The sequence below is a fragment of the Drosophila suzukii genome, chromosome 2L (assembly GCF_043229965.1).
Source record: "Drosophila suzukii chromosome 2L, CBGP_Dsuzu_IsoJpt1.0, whole genome shotgun sequence".
NCBI lineage: Eukaryota > Metazoa > Arthropoda > Insecta > Diptera > Drosophilidae > Drosophila > Drosophila suzukii.
Genome location: NC_092080.1, coordinates 9,554,013 through 9,570,807, shown reverse-complemented (window position 1 = coordinate 9,570,807; position 16,795 = coordinate 9,554,013). Strand labels below are relative to the sequence as shown.

The window sequence follows — 16,795 nt, the reverse complement described above, 5'->3', positions numbered from 1 at the left end:
TTTCCTCTGCAGATCCAGCTGGACAACGAGAAGCTGCGACGGGATGTTCGGTTGTCGGGCTCCCGACTGGACTTGCCACAACTCTGTAATGGCTCGCGCCGATTGGATGGCCACAACAATCATGTGGCTGCCAATGAGACCACGGTGACGACGACATCCCTGAATGGAAATGGTAACAGCAATGGAAACCACAACAACAACATTGGATCACCCGTCTCCTCATCGACAACAAACAGCAGCAATGGCGGCAACGAGCGCGGCTCCTCCACAAAGTCCAATAGCAGCAGTGGCAGCGGCAGCTCGGGAAACTCGGCCAGCAGCACAGGAAGTGCCGAGCTCAAATGCAACACGCCAATGACGCCATCTGGTGAGCGGAACCGTCACTATTAACCCACTTAAATTAGGGTTTAGCACAAAACCTCAATGTCCTTTTAATAGGTGTTTTTATCCCCTATCTTAGTAATCTGGAGGCTAATTTAAATTAAAATTTAAAAGGCTTTTATATATCAGCTTAAATTGTATAATTGTAACTATTTATTAAAATTGCTTGTTGTAATATATACATTGCGGAGACATAGCCACTGGAAAAATATATCACTTAAAAATTGGGGCTACTTCGGTATTACTACCACATTTCATGTTTTTAAAAAATATATAGAAAAAGTTTAGACCTAGTTTTCGAACCAAAAAATGTTAGTTTCTAAAACAAATATTAAAGAAAATGGTATAGGGGTTCTTTACAAAATGGGTAAAAAATTTAAAGAGTTAATTTTTAAATTCAAAAATGTTCATTTCTAAAACAAATGTAAAAGAAATCGAGTTATATAAAAATGGTGAAAACTGTATTAACATAAATTTGGTTTTCATACTAAAGTTTAGTGGGTTGAACAACATAAAATGGAAAATTGATACAGTGCGTAGCTGCCCTCAGTGGGTTAGGTTTACCCTTCATAGCGTGGGGATAGCGATGCTGCCCAAACCAAAGCCACCAAAGGCGATGCTTTGTGCGTTTGCTGGTTTGCATCGCTGCAGTCCAATGCCAATTAGTTGAGCACACCCTCCAGGCATTTGGTGGCCACACTCCATCATTCCCCAGCTCTCTAATTAATTTTATATACATTGAGAAAAAAACCAGCGAAATGGCATTGAGGTCAGGGTCAATAGGGTTTTAGAGTGGCAGTTGCCACATGGGAACATTCTCAATTACCTGTTCACTTGGTTACAAAAAGTGTAAAAGGACGAGTTGTTTCAGTGAAGAGTAGTAAGCACGAAAATGCTTTTAGCCATGACGGAAATTAAATTGCTGCTGTGGATGCAAATAAAAACAAAGTTATAAAGCTTTTAAACTTTTTAATGGAATCTATTAAAAGAGTGGTTTAAAAAAACACAGCTTTTTAAAACCACTAATTGAGTTCAATTGTTTAAATATACCTGATTTCTAATAAATTTTCTTAATCATTTTAAAACAGAGCTGGTAAAGAAGTTCCGCAACTACCTAACTGATCTGGAGTTCGAGGAACTTAAGGTGTACAAGGAGGTCTGGTATTTTGGCCAGCATGCCAGCAAGAACTACAACAAACCCGCCCCCACAGCCAACACCACCAATATGGGCTATGATGATGATAATGGCAACTACAAGATCGTAAGTGAAGTCTTCAGATGTAATTAAAGCTGAGAGCACACCTAAACATGTTCTTATTTACTTAACAGATCGAACACGATCACATAGCCTTTCGTTACGAGATCCTGGAGGTAATTGGCAAGGGTAGTTTTGGCCAGGTCATCAGGGCGCTGGATCACAAGACCAACACACACGTGGCCATCAAGATCATAAGGAACAAGAAGCGTTTCCTCAACCAGGCCGTCGTCGAACTCAATATCCTCGATGAGTTGCGCGAAAAGGATGCGGATGGATCTCACAATGTCATACACATGCTCGACTACACCTATTTCCGCAAGCATTTGTGCATCACCTTTGAGCTGATGAGGTAAGTAACTATGAATTTTATGATCATAGTTTCCTAACTCCTGCTGACGTCAATTAAGTTTGCTTTTGTTTTTTCGCCAGTCACGGGTAAAAGCGGATTTGGCTTTTATTGTCTTCAATTAAATGCGCGTATAACTCGCATTTCTATTAACATTCTGCCAATTATTGCTTGCCAACTTTCGTTGCGTGATTCTTGGCCATCAAATTTGGCTATTATTAATTTCCATGTTCCAAGTACCCAGCACGCATTGCGATATGAGAAGTTGGTCCCTTGTTTTTGCCCCTCAAGCACACATATGTGCGTTTTCCGCAGGGTTTCCATTGTCTCCCAGCTAAGTTTTATTGCCTTGTGTATACGTTGCGTATCCAATGGGTTTGCCATTTCATAAGCCCATAAATCCTGGCTACGCCACGATTGCTCTCAAGTGCCTTCATAATTCTATTTACGAATTTTTTCAAATTAATTTATTAATGGGTGTGAGGATAGGGGACTTTGGATAAATTCTTTAATACTAGAACGATTTCCTAGTAACCAATATAAATATCTATTTAATTTTCTACCCCGTAGAGGAAGTAATTTACTTGCCACAAAAGCGCAAACAACTGACAGACGCAGACACAATCGAAACAGCAACAGACCGCAAACGCCGCTTGGCCATCAATTTCAATTTAAATGTTGAATGTTGTGTGGCCTACTTGCAGGCGCAGGAAAATGCATTTCCACACCCCCTGGTTTTTCACACCTATGGGTTATTTTGCCGGAGGAAAACCTGTTGTGTTTGGGGGGGCTGGTTGTATTTTTAGTGTGTGTATAGGCAGAAATCTAATTGATTGGCAGCATTGAAATCCGGCGAGCAGCTCAGGTGTTGACTAAAATATAGGGTTGCACTGGGGAAGGCATAAAAACTGACTGCATATGTCAAAGTTTAGACAGCAGGCAACGCAAATATGGTAAAAATAAATCCCAAAGAAGGCGGAAGCGGCACGCGATGCAACAGTCAAAGTTGAAGAAAGCGAACGGTGAAGGTCGGCGGTCTTGTAAGTTGTTTCCCTATACCAACCCCATCTCCAAAATAAATGCTTACCATTCTTCCCATTGAGCTTGACATTTCCGTCAGCCGACGGACGACTAATTTGTCTTAATTGCAGGCAAAAAAAAAGAAGTAGAGTTGACATTTTTGAGAACCGATTTCGGGTCTCTAAATCCAAATGGGTTAGTGGCACGCCATCAGAATAATCCTAATTTGCAGGCGACAGTCAAAAATCGATGGTTAGGCAAAATGAAATCGTTTTAACCCTCTTCACGGCAGCTACACAAATTTAATTAATTATTTGCTCTGCGACTAATTAGCCGCAAAATTGTTTTTCGTTTCCGTTTCTTGCTTGGAGTGCGCACTTAGTGTTTTCCCTCCTTTTTTTTAATCCAGATTTAAAGAAGTTTTCACCGCAGCGGACAAAGTTTTAGCCTGCAAGTGACCAGGGGAAAACGGGGAACCGAACCGCATTGACAACTCAGCGGCAAGTTTTAAAGTTTGTTTTGAACGAGTAAACAAATTGTATGGCAAGTTTTACGTAATTAAATTTACTTGCACGCAATTTAATTTGCATGCCCATGCCATGCGGGGTAAAATGTTCTCCGACGTAATGATTTAATTTGCCTGATAGGATTAGGCTAAATTGAAAGAAGTGGGGAATAGGTAATTAAATCAAAGAAAAAACTGAAAATGAGATAAACACTGTGGTGTCCTAATTTCTTCTTTTGAATTCAGCTGTGCAAATGAGGCGAGCATTACCCCCAATCTGATTAGCTAATTAGCAAAATGGACACCACAGTGTGCCTGCAAATATGAAACCTAATCCGTGTCCCCAAAGTGACACACTTATTTCACCTCCACACAAAAGCCAGACACATTCAAGGACTCTATTTCGCAAAAAGGACATCCTGGGATGGGAGGAACTAAATTGACGCCAAGTGACACATTTCGCACACACCACCACATACAACAGAACTACCATATTTGGGTGCTTTGCCACCTTCGACCCTGGCAGGTGGCATTCTTGGTCGGCTGTTTTGGTCTTGTTTTAGCATTATGAGCCACATAATTTACAGCGACAGCGATAAAATGAGTGCTGCCAAAGTGCCAAAGACAGCCAACACACATTCCGGGCCCCCATAACTATGCAGCATATTGTCCCGTCGAGAATGACGCTGCTCCTTTTTGGCCAAGAGAACAGGCTACGGGCCAAGTTTCGCCTTGTGTGAAAGAGTGTGGCTCTGTGGGTGTGTGTCAAGCACATAAATTTCAGCTAATGTTGCCCGGGAGGAAAGCCTCCACAGTTTCCAATGTCACTCGTTTCGCCTCTCAACTCGGCGGGTTTTCGCTGTGCCATGTGTCATGATTTAATTTCAATTTTTATGGCTCATAACGAGATCATGCTGGCGATAATCGTGTGGGAATCAATTTAAAAATTAACGAGATCTTAGATTTTATGGTTCATTGTGTATTAACAGGGGTATAAATTATTGGACATACATTTTGATAGATGAAGGACTTAAATCTTTGAAATGGAGTGCGTAAACATCCTCAAGGTCGACTAGGTTTATTACAATATATAAAATTCTTTATGTGCGACTTATGGAAAAAATATGATTTTAAGGATTTTATAACTCAAGATCATGTAAATAAAATATAATAAGTGTTTTACAAAATTATACAGACTGTCAGATGGGCTTTCTATTTAATGGTAAACCGTAAATCAACGATTTCTTAGGTTTTATAGTACATTGTATATTGATGGGACCTATATTTTGATAGATGAAACTCTTAGATCTGCTACATAAATGAGTAAATATTGTCAAACTCATTTGACCATGGATGAAATGCATTATATTAAGTTCTGTATGTTTCGACTTTTGAATGTTAAATATACTAATTGCTCTAAAAATTATAAAAACTGTCAGGTAGGTTCTTTGTTTTATAATAAACCTTAGAATATTTAAATTTTTAAAATTCAGAAAAAAACCAATCAATTTTTATACACCTGGTGACCCACTTCAGGACCACAACTCTATCCATTTCAAAGCCAATCAATGTCAAACAGATGCAGCATGTGACCGCCTGTCATCAGGCATGTAATTGACTATTCCAGACATGCCCACCGACAATGTGCAAGTGACATAGACATAGACATAGTCAGCTGACAGGATGTCGTCGGCAATCCGCTGGCATTGGTCATGTGGTGAAAAAGGACGCAGCGGCGGCAGGACGAAATGATTTTTAATTAAAATGCAACATGCGGCGTGCGTGAGCTGGGGGGCGTGGTCATGCAAATGAGCAGGTCCTGCAAGTTTGTTCTTTTTAATTAATTTTTGCACTCAACGCGCGTAAATTGCAATTAGGGACGAGCGGCAAGGACGAGTTCGCGGATTGAGTTACCTGGAGAATAAACATTAGTGTCGGTGTCAGCTGTTCCGCGGATGTTGATGTAGGTTATTATTATGCCGTGCCAGGGCACAGTAATTACTGCTAATTGACATTTCCCGAGCATTAAGTTTGTTTTGCTGTACGCCCGTCGCGGTGGCAGATAGAAGCCAGTTAGCCTGGCCAAGGCCAAGTCATTTATCATCCACTAAAAGGTAAATTTGCCCCTAGGTCCACTCCGCGCTTTCCCCGCCCGTGTCAGGATATTTTTCTGCATTTCTGTGATTATTTACGGTTCGACTACGTAGCTGGCTGTCATACCAGTCGTCGACTAATTAAAATGCCACAACGACGACGGGTAGAAAAAGGATATTTTGTGGAGAAATTTAGCCAGGCCTTGGGACTGGGAGGGAAAGCAAGGTCGCAAACGTCCCAGCCAGGGACAGCATCATTAATTCAAAGGCAGCTTTTTGCCAGCATTTTGGTTAAGCCGCTTAACTCTGAATATTTATGGTTATTTAAGAAGAAATTGAGAAGAAAACGTGGCACTAGGGTAGCTCTCTGGTATATATTGAAATTGATAGCCGCAAAGTAAATTTAATTCCGCAATAAACTCCAGTGACACGTTGAAATTCGCTATGCAAATGTAGGCAGGACAGCTTTTCCTCACCAAACTCACTTGTCAATCAATGACATTTTCTTTTCACTTTCAACCAGCAGGGAAACCAATTTCAAATTTATGCTAAAAGTTGGCCGAAAGAAACGAAAAAGTTTACTTTCCGGCTCACACAGAAAAGGTCACACCATTCTTGACACGAAGACAAGTTTATTTTATGCCAATTGACTGGGATTTGCAATATAAGCTTAAAATATTTTAAAATATATACCCGAAATATTAGTGCAAAGATTTAGAAGACCATCAGAAATAAGTTGCATATGAAGACCTTCAAGTCTTGCTTTTTATATCTTGTTTATTGGGGCGTCATCCGATTTTCCTATTTTTGTTTATTATCCGAATTCACTTTCACTAGCCTCTGGTAATATTTTGTTCCATTTTTGGTGTGCTAAATGCAAGGCATTAGTGGCTCGTTACAATTGCATGTTGCAGTTGCATCGTCGCAGGGGCAAATAATCAATCAAATTACCAGCGGAATTTCGGCACGAAAAAACGGGCCGGAAAAAGACGCCCCAGGCAGTCCCAAAAAAAGGAAAAAAAAAACCATTCTCAAGTTCATGGCAGATTCATGGACTTTTGGCATTGGCTGTGGCATGTCATAATGCAGTTATAATATGCAGACTTCGAAGCATACACATGTACACTCTTCCGATTCGCCGATTGAAATTATGACATTTTGATGATTTTCTTATTGGTTTGTTATAGACTCGTCTGTTTGCCAAAAGAACATACTATATATACCATCCACAGCCGCTCGTCATCTATTTTGGATGGCTGTAAAATCAATAATTCAGACTTTTCCTTAAAGCCCGTCACTTTAAGGCCTGCTATTTTGGCATTTTCAGAGGCGCCAGTTGCAATGTGAAAGTTTTCAAATTAAAAGCCGCGTGACCTTTGTGGTCTGGGGAGGGGGTCCTTGAGTGTATCCAAACCCCCCCACCCCCATTCTAGCCTGAGTGCTCAGCAACGATTTGACAGTCATCCATGCCATTATGTGGCTTTAGTCGGGGGAAAACGACGAGAAAACGTCCTTGACACTCTGTTAGCTCAATCAGCTTAGCGCGCTTTTAAGCACTCTTAGCGGTTTTGGAAGTGAGTGTGTGTTGGCCTTTCCGTATGCTGACATAAATTTAAATTGGATTACGGCATGTACAAGCTGTAGAACATGGCTCAAAGCCTCAAGATACGATTAAAATGTTGAAAGTCACTCGCACTTAAATGCAAAGATTTAAAAGAGCAAATAAGAAGTTGGGAATGATTACCTTTAAATTTTTCCTGTTTAAAATTCAGAGAAAGATTTTAAAAAGGTTTAATATTATTTCATAACATTTTCTGTTTACAACTAGGCTAGCAAAAATTCATATTCACATTTCCTTAGCTTTGACCTGCAACCTTTTGTGATTCATCTGCTCCCACGCAAAAGTCCTGAGTCCTTTTATGCCAGCAGCAGTTATTGCTTTGGCCATCTTCCACTCTCTTTTATTTAGGTCAAACATGTCAAAGGACTACTCATGAGCAGGCGATAAAGTTATTGATAGTCGTATGTATATAACAGCTTATGTGAGGAGAAAAAGGGAAATGAAAGCCAGTTCAATAAATTGAGATCTTTATGATGATGAACGAGAGGAAATCCATTGGACAGATAGAGCAAGGAGACAAATATATTTCCCTCTGTAGATGCTACCAAGAGTCATCAATCATTGATTCGCAAAACACTGGCAACAACAATTGACCAAACTTTTGATCAACGAGTATAATACACCCACCGGCTGTAATCTTGGGTTTTTGTCTCTTTTTGTGGTTGCATTGACATTGAGGCAATGAAACTCCTTTTGTTATCAGTTAATTAATCGACAGCCATGGCAAAAACTGCGAGTACAGTAAACATGGCACAGAAATCGCAGAGTAAACAAAAAACAGCGAAAGGGTTGTCAAAGTCAGGGGACAGTTTTGGAGTCCAAGGAGGGGTGTTCAAACAGTGGTCTTTGTTTAATGGATAGTACATTAAGGAAACTGTTGTGCAAACAACTTGAGTATAAACTGTCAAAGTCTTTATTTTCAAGTCCTTAAATAAAAATGTATTTATTTAGTATATCATAAAATGGTTTGTTTAAATAGTTCCCAACTTTAAGATTTGAAATATAGGGATTATTATTACCTTGCTTGGATATTGGTTTATGAGGTGGAATATATCTCTTGTCTTTTTGAGACTAACCATCTTACAAAAAACTTAAACATGGCTTGTTTAATTTCTAGTTCTGAGATTAGCTTTCATATTAGTTCTATCCTAACTCTCGAATATATCTAGATTATAATTACCATACTTCGAAAATGGCCTAATATGAGGTGGAAAATTCTCTGGTATCTTTAGGACCAACTCTTTTGAATTGAAGATAAAGACAATTTCTTGTCCCACTGTTGTCATCGTTGGCAGCTCTTTTTGGCTTGATGTGCCACCATTTTCAGTATGGTTCTATTGTCGTCTGCCGACTGACTGCTCATGACTGACATTGTCGATATTGTTGTTGCTGACGTAGAACGTTATCGTTGTATGCCCAAATTCGAGCCCGACATGCAATGGGAATTAATTCAGTGCATGTTGCCGGTATAATAGTATACATCGAAGGGCTTAAAGCGGCCGGCATTTGACTTGACTCCTTGTTTTGTTCTCCATTTTCCGAGAGTGTCTCTTGTTTTGTCAACGATTGCGATTCCGATGGGGGTTTGTCGCTGACTCATGTTCGAGGCACTTTTGCAGAAAGGGTTGGCAATGGCACTACTAAATACAACATTTCTCCCTTGTCCTTACAGCTTGAACCTGTACGAATTGATAAAGAAGAACAACTACAATGGATTCAGCATGAGTCTCATACGACGCTTCTGCAACTCGATTGTGAAGTGCCTGCGTTTGCTCTACAAGGAAAACATTATTCACTGTGATCTCAAGCCGGTAAGTGTACTGAATTTTATTGAATATTTACCCCCAAAACTAATACATTATAATCTGAATTTTAGGAAAACATCTTGCTCAAACAGCGTGGTAGCAGCTCTATTAAGGTCATCGACTTTGGCAGCTCATGCTATGTGGATCGCAAAATCTACACGTACATCCAATCGAGGTTCTATCGCTCCCCGGAGGTGATTCTCGGCCTGCAATACGGCACCGCCATCGATATGTGGAGCTTGGGTGAGTGTGTGCCCACTTTTAATTAAAAACATCCTGTCCAGTTGTGTTCCCAAGTGGGCTGGCAAACATGTGCAGGCTGCAATGAAATTTTAAATGCTTGCCCTGCATTTGCCACGCAAATTTATGGCCCACACACGTTGGCCCTATAAATATCCCCGGCAATGGTGGGAAGCATTAAATATTAAACATTTGTGGGTTATATTGCACGTGGACAAGTTCTGTGTTTGTAGGGCATAAGGTGTACTAAGGGAAATGGGTTTTTTACTTTCAATATAAGAAATAAACTTAGACAGAGAAAAAAATTTAAAAAAAAATGATAAAATATAATTATTTTGATTAAATTCAGTAGGCTCAGAGCCGGTATCTCGCTCTTTTCTCTCTTTTTTGATTCGAGAGAATTTTCAAGGAAAGAGAATTTTAAGAAATAACATTTCTCAATATCAAGTTTACAGTTTTCAAGCGAATATTAACTCACATTGAAGTTTTATAAAAAATTACTGAATTTTAAGCACGTTTTTGCAATACTTCAAGCTTGTTATCTCTTAAACAAGCAAAGATAAATGGTTTAACAAAGTTTCAGTTCTTAATTTGAGTTTTTAAAATGAACTAGAAAAAAACTACTAAGTTCTTCGTCTCAGGATACTTTTTCGCTAAGTAAGGAGCTTCCACTTTGTCCGTTCAATTGACCTAGCCCAAACCGAAAAGCTCAGCCAAGTGTAAGAACACGCACTAGGCCAATTAGTAGCAACAGGCAAAGGCGAAGGCGGAAAAGGACCTCCTCCATCCGAGCGAACAATGAGATATCGACGGAGGTGCCGGAGGTGCGGGTCAAGGGGCACACTCAACAAGTGCCGCCGCCCCACTTGAAGTTTATGTATACAATAATTTTGCCCGGCCCATCCCAGCCCCGGACCTTTAGCCACTCCCGGCCACATCGTGCACATCCTTTTAGCGCCCATTTCCGACCACAGCCACGTCCGGTCAGCAGAAACAGCAGCGGGAGCAGCGGCAAAATATCGTGAGCTCCGTCGACAACAAAGGACTCATTAAATGTGCGCACGGACGTGAGGTCCTGCGGTGGCAGGTTGTTATTTCTGGCCCCTAATAAAAGCCCGCTCAGTTTATTTTTATCCCCCGTCTTGGGTTTCTTCATGTGGGTCTCTACTTATTTGAGTTACTGTGCCCAGAGCATATGCAGTAAGTGTAGTAGGCAATGGAAATGGGTTACGTGTTGAATGATGTGAGCTCTTAACAAACTCGACGCCCCCACAGAATGGGCCATCTGCAATAGATATGTGTGGGTTTGATTGCCTTCAGCTTCATTAGGTAAATGAGGTCTCGGTGGGAGGTAAAGTCACAGATGCAGGTTGAACATCATAGTATATGTAGTATACAATTTCAGGTAGGTTGCATTTCAGATTGCTGGCGGTAAGCTAAGCAAACGAGCTTTAAAGTAACCCAATTTAGTTGAGAGTTTGAGTAATAGAAAATATAAATTTGGTATCTGCCTAGCTATCGTCCCTCTCATTCAATTATATAAGGTCCATCTCTGGGAATTCTTTTGTAAAAATGTTCTTAGAATCATACTCTTTCGTAGGAAAATTCCTTAATCAAGTTTTATGTCTTAAATATCAAAATAATTTAGCTGTACTTAACTCTAATGGTCTATAGTATAGCTTATTCAACTTTCGGGCGGCATTTTTCCAGTTTGTGGTATTCAATTCCATTTACTGAAATTGCGATGAATGGCCACAATTCAAAGGAAAACTATTGAGTCACAAAATGTCAGTCAAAGGCCTTGGTTCTACCATCTGGCAGTGACATCTCTCCTTGACTGACCATCCTGCCAGTACTCAGAGTCTCAAAGTCCATTAGAAAGTGCAGTAAAAGATAAATAATCTCGGTCAGAAGGGGACACGTGTTCGGCACAAAGTCAAGGTCAATGCGCCTGTTTGACCGCCGGAAATGACTGCAGCAATTGCTGCCCCCCATCAAGCACCAAAAATCAATACTAATTACATGTCAACCTTTCCCTTCTCCGATTTTTTATAGGCTGCATTCTGGCCGAGCTGTACACGGGCTTCCCACTCTTCCCCGGCGAGAACGAGGTGGAGCAGCTCGCCTGCATTATGGAGGTGCTGGGTCTGCCGCCCAAGGTGCTCATCTCGGTGGCCAGAAGACGCCGCCTGTTCTTCGATTCCCGCGATGCCCCGCGCTGCATAACAAACACCAAGGGACGCAAGAGGACACCGGGCAGCAAGTCACTGGCACAGATTTTGCACTGCCAGGACCGCTATTTCATCGACTTTCTGCAGCGCTGCTTGGAATGGGATCCTGCGGAGCGGATGACGCCCGATGAGGCGGCCCACCATGAGTTTCTGCAGCCCTCCACCTCCAGTCGCCATCGCAGCTGCCGCATGTCGAGCAGCTCCTCCAGCTCCGGTCTGAACAGTGTTTCCCAGAAGTCTTCCTGCTACAGCTTTTCGGAGATCTCGCCGGGCACCAATGGGCCCGTGGTGGCCTCAATAACCAGCACCACGGCGGTGCACAATGCCGCGATCGCCACCACCAACAAGTCGAGACAACAGCCGCCGGCCCAGAGCCATGGTCATGCCCAGTCCAATGGACACCTGCCCGATATCAAGCTAAGTGCCAGCGACAAATACAACAGCATGCAGAAGGTGGCGGTGCGGTCGAAGATCACGTCGAGCGTCTCGGATCTGGAGTCTGTGCAGCAGTACTCGCTGCACAGGATCTATGGAGGCGTCGGCAGTGGCAGTACCCATCATGTTTCGTCTGCGGCCACCAGGAAGCATCTGACTGGCACCGGAAACGGAATTGTGGGTGCCATGGCCTCGAAATATGGCAGCTCGACGCTGGCGCACAACCACCACAATGTGACGCACCACAATGCGTCGACAGCCACGATTGCCACGACCACGCATCATCATCACCACCATGGAGCGGGTGGTCAGCAGCAGCAACAGCAGTCGTCGTCGTCGTCGGGAGGAGCCAACATGGCCATGTCACACTCACAGTCCACCGGCGATGTCTCTGACAGGGCCATCTTTGGACGGGCTTGACTTAGGGCAAGGCCGACCAAGCTGGAGCTGAAGAAGTGCAAGCTGGTCAACATGATGGACTTCTGGAGCTAGAAGTGGCGTCCACAGCACTGCGCTGATGTCAAGGAGCGGGAGGAGGAGTAGGCGTAGGCGATGGCGAAGGATTAGGCCTCCTCGCACCTAGATGTAGTTATTGTTATGTGTAAGCTATATAGGAATTATAGACGTGTGTGAATTGTATTTGAATGCGAGCGCAATGCTGTTGTACACCCACTTGCTCCTGGAAATCCCTGCCCACTCGAAATAATTGCATCCAGCTAAGAGGGAGTCCTTTCTTTGCAGAGTCCACTTTGCAGTATTCTTAGTTTTCCTCAACCCTATTTTATTTCGCTACTGCCATAGCTAAAGGTATTCCCAATCGTATTCACACCCACAAACCTATCCCGAAAAGTATTTTCTTCCCTCCAACTACCAAGGTGTTGCAATTCATCCTTTTACACCGTATTCAACATGAACAACATTACAAAGATAATAACAAAAAAAAAAAAGTGAAATTCAAAACTAAACAGAAGCCAGCTCAAAGGAACAAGATAACCTAGGTGTAGTTTATTAGATATTGCATATACTAAACATAGTTGTAGACAACATTTGTAACGATTCACCCAACGCATCCCACTCACCCGAACTCAAAGATACATACATATTTATAGGGTTACGACTCAAATTTGTAACAATTTCATACAGCTTCCATGTCTTTTGCAACAGTATCAAGGCTGTTATTAGTTACATATGCGAAACAGAAATGTATCTATATCTTAACTGTAATTGTATTCGTAGTTTAAGATCTTGGAGGTTCGATGGCCAACATCATACATCACACTGAAGCAAATCAACTCCTTAGTCTACCAATGCAAGATAAGTTTTTTCTCCGAATGGAAATAAATTAACTATCATCTATCAACCCTATCCACACGGAATACATGTCATAATTTAATGAAAACACATATATTTAATGAACTATAAATCTATTAAAACTAGACGGATAGAGAAACAAAATATGGCCAATATCACAACCGAATAATAAACCAACCCAATATACAATAATTGTAGTGCGCCACATCTATGTAAACCGTATTAGTGGAGGCAAAAGCAGAATAAATAAATAATGTTTTATTCAAATTAAAGTTTGTGTATTGAAAAAGAAACAAGACGGCGGATAGTTTAGTAGGAACTTGAGCTGGGTAAGAATGCTTACCGAATCCAGACTGTAATTTGAACGAAGTTTGTAACCTGTAATCCTGTAAGTTAGATATCACTGTACACAAATTGCAATTTTTGCTCATGACTTTTGGATATATATCACATAGGACTACAATATCTAAGCCTATATATACACAGCTGCGATCCTTTGGAGCTTGTTTCGTATTATTTGTAAATGTTTTCTCTGCCACTCGTCGTAATTATCTCTGATACTTTCTTTATGTGTTTTATTATAGATTTTGACAAAACAAAAACAAATCCAATTGCAAAACTTGTTTTACAAAGTGTGTTCGAATTTAACGTTTAGTATTAATTAAAAACAATGATAAAATTATGATTATAAAAATATACGTACAGATATATCAATTTTAAATTAATGACGCATATTAATTGTATAGATCGAGAAAAACAACATGTAATCAATTACAATTACAAGAATTACAACAAAAAAACGAATAAATGAAAAAAAAACTATGTACTCAAAAAAATGTGTGTGTTTTATTTTAAGGGGTTCCGTTCTCTATATTACAAACCAGATTATTTTCCTTGATTAAAACAATTGAAGAATGTATAGAAAAAATCGATTTTAAAAAAGTTTGAATTTTTTAATATTTTGTTCAGGTTTTTAAATTTAAAAAAAAAAAAAGTTGGTTTTCTCATTTTGTTTTTGGTGACCAGTCGGTCTTTACTAAAAATTTAAATACTGCCTACTTAGAGGCGTGCTGTAAAAACGGCGTCAAATAAAATGTAAGTAAATTTTGAAATTATTTTATTTCTCAGTTAATGTTATTTTAAAATGATGTTTTTGATGATACTTAAGGCATTAAATGAGTTTAAATTGATATTTTTGTGGAATTTAAATCATTTTTACATGATATATCAGTATATAATATGTATATAACATATTTTACAAAGTAGATACGAATGTATTCCCTTTTTTAAGCGTTAACCCAATTCAAAAGCAAAGTTGATCTTAATTATAAATTATTCCGAGCGGAAGCAATTATAGGTTACAGAAAGATATCGACTTAATTTACAATCTAATTTTATCAGCCCGGCATCTTCCTCTTTCCCAATTTTGGTGTTGGGCATAATGATCCACGTGACACCATTTGATTTTGCCGCGAGGGCTCTGCAATCATTTAGTTTTTGTTATTAATTCATCGAATCTTTGGCCGCTCGCACGAATTATGCAATTTCCGACACCATCTGAAAAGAAAAGAAAACAAAGTTGCCAATTTTTGTGTGAGTTGTTAATATTTGTATATTTTGTAGATTGATTGTGATTGAGCTTAAATAGGGCCCTGACTAATAACTGTATCTGCTTAAACCATTAGTTTATGCTGTCAATAGTTGCTTAATAAATTGTCGACAATTATCCTAAATGACTCGGAGTTTTAAGCATTGCAGAAGGCTGACAGAGTTGAAGATCTCAACCTGTCCTAAAACTTGACATCTTCAAATGCTCAATGCTATGTTTTCACTTTTGATTCCCAAGTGCCTGCGTGGGGGTTAAAGAGTCGTCAGACTTTGGGGAAAGTAGAATTCTAAGTACACGCAGTGGTTCAGCCTTATATGTACATGTGACTTAATCCCAAAGCCCGACCCATTCTTGAATGAAAAGTAAAAGTTGCCAGCTCACGATCGCAGTTCACACCGACCACAAACCGAATTCCCCATGAGGGTCTGGAACCGAGTGATAAGCACAGGCAGCGGCAGCCGTAAGCGTCATTGAGTCAAAGGTTTATTGACGTACGATGGTGGCTTCTTCAGCGCCTGCTGATGCCGATGCCGATGATCATGATCATGATCGTCGGGTTGCCCACTTGTTGTTGCCAGGTGGAGGCCATCGGAGGTCGGGTTCGGTTTTTTGGTTTCGGTTTCGGGTCCATGGCATCTGTCTCGAAGGCCGCTTCTGCCTTAACTTGCCTGCCTTTTTCTGGGATTTTTGTTTTTGTTTCTCCTCACACATTTCTTTGCTTCTTTCTTTTGATCATTCGTCGCCAGGTGAAAGTCTTTCCCCTCGAGCGTTTTGTTGTTGGGTATTTGTAAAGCATTTAGTCTTTTTTCGGTGTTTCAGTTTTTGCCGTCCGTCCGTATGGCAATGGCTTTTGTTTTTTTATTAATCTTGGGCACATACATCAACTGTCTTTGGTTACCCATTCATTAAGATTTTAACTAGACTTTAAAAGGGCAAATTATCAAAAGTTCTTGGTCGTTTCTCAGTGCAGCTTAGAACCGTTTGTGTGGGCCTTGATCATCTTAATCTCTGTGTTTTGCTTAATGTATATCGTTTTTTTTAAAACTACGATTTTTATTTGCTGAAGGAGCGGCTGCCCACAAAATTTATGTTTATTTTTTGGCATAAAGCTAAATTGCTAAAACCATAAATGTCTTTATCAGAGGTCAGCTTAGTGGTTGTACAACAAAGGCAAGGCTGTAGTAATTAAGGTAAGTTGCTTTCCAAAATAATAAAATAATAAACTGTATTTATATGGAGTTATTCAATCAAACACTTGGAAACTCTACTTGTTTGTCGCACTATTTTCGATAGCTTGTAATTGATCGAAGACAAGATCCCTATTGCCACTGGCGCTTGTATTGCCCTGTCTATGACCCTGGTGCTCAAAAATTTAATGGTGAACCATTAGCCAACAAGCGAAATTGGCAATTATAACTCACAGTTTTCGCCGTGTGTGGGAAGTAATTACAGAAACACGAGCACGCCGGGGGATATACAGAGAGAAAGAGCGAAATGCCAAAAAAAATAAGTAGAAAGAAATTAAAATCAGGTAATTAGAAATGGATTTGACCAGGGGTTAACTTCCTGCTAATAATTTCTACGGATTGCGCAAACAATTCAATCAGGCAACAGGTGAAAATATTTTCCACCGATTTTGGGGATTGGGCAGAGTCTTTTCTCACAGCCTGATCGGTCAACAAAGAAAGCCATCAAATAAAATTTAAGCACGCACTACAAAAGACCCGGGGAGAGATGACTTGGACAACAGAGAGCCCCGATCTTTAGTATCATCATAAGTCATTATCGGGGTCTGTGAATGGAACAAAGAAGCCAAAGACCTGATAAGCTCCCTGGCGCTTGCCACTTATGCAATCGCCACTTAAAGATACCTGTGGTCGGGTCTTTTAGAATTGCATTTGGGCCTCAGATAATTGGCCTTGGAACTGCACTTTGTTTTC

General features: G+C 40.5%; 1 protein-coding gene across 3 annotated transcripts in view; it reads left to right on the top strand.

The window, feature by feature from the left end:
• Positions 1–13,848, top strand: part of Dyrk2 (Dual-specificity tyrosine phosphorylation-regulated kinase 2) — a 53,355-nt gene extending 39,507 nt beyond the window's left edge. For all 3 annotated transcript variants that reach the window (XM_036815657.3, XM_036815646.3, XM_070995503.1), the window contains 6 exons: positions 13–367; positions 1,470–1,642; positions 1,711–1,988; positions 8,897–9,035; positions 9,101–9,272; positions 11,325–13,848. In XM_036815657.3, coding sequence (XP_036671552.3) covers positions 13–367; positions 1,470–1,642; positions 1,711–1,988; positions 8,897–9,035; positions 9,101–9,272; positions 11,325–12,355 — 2,148 coding nt within the window. In that variant the 3' untranslated portion in view covers positions 12,356–13,848. The remainder of the gene's footprint in view (positions 1–12; positions 368–1,469; positions 1,643–1,710; positions 1,989–8,896; positions 9,036–9,100; positions 9,273–11,324) is intronic.
• The last annotated feature ends 2,947 nt before the right edge of the window (positions 13,849–16,795 follow it).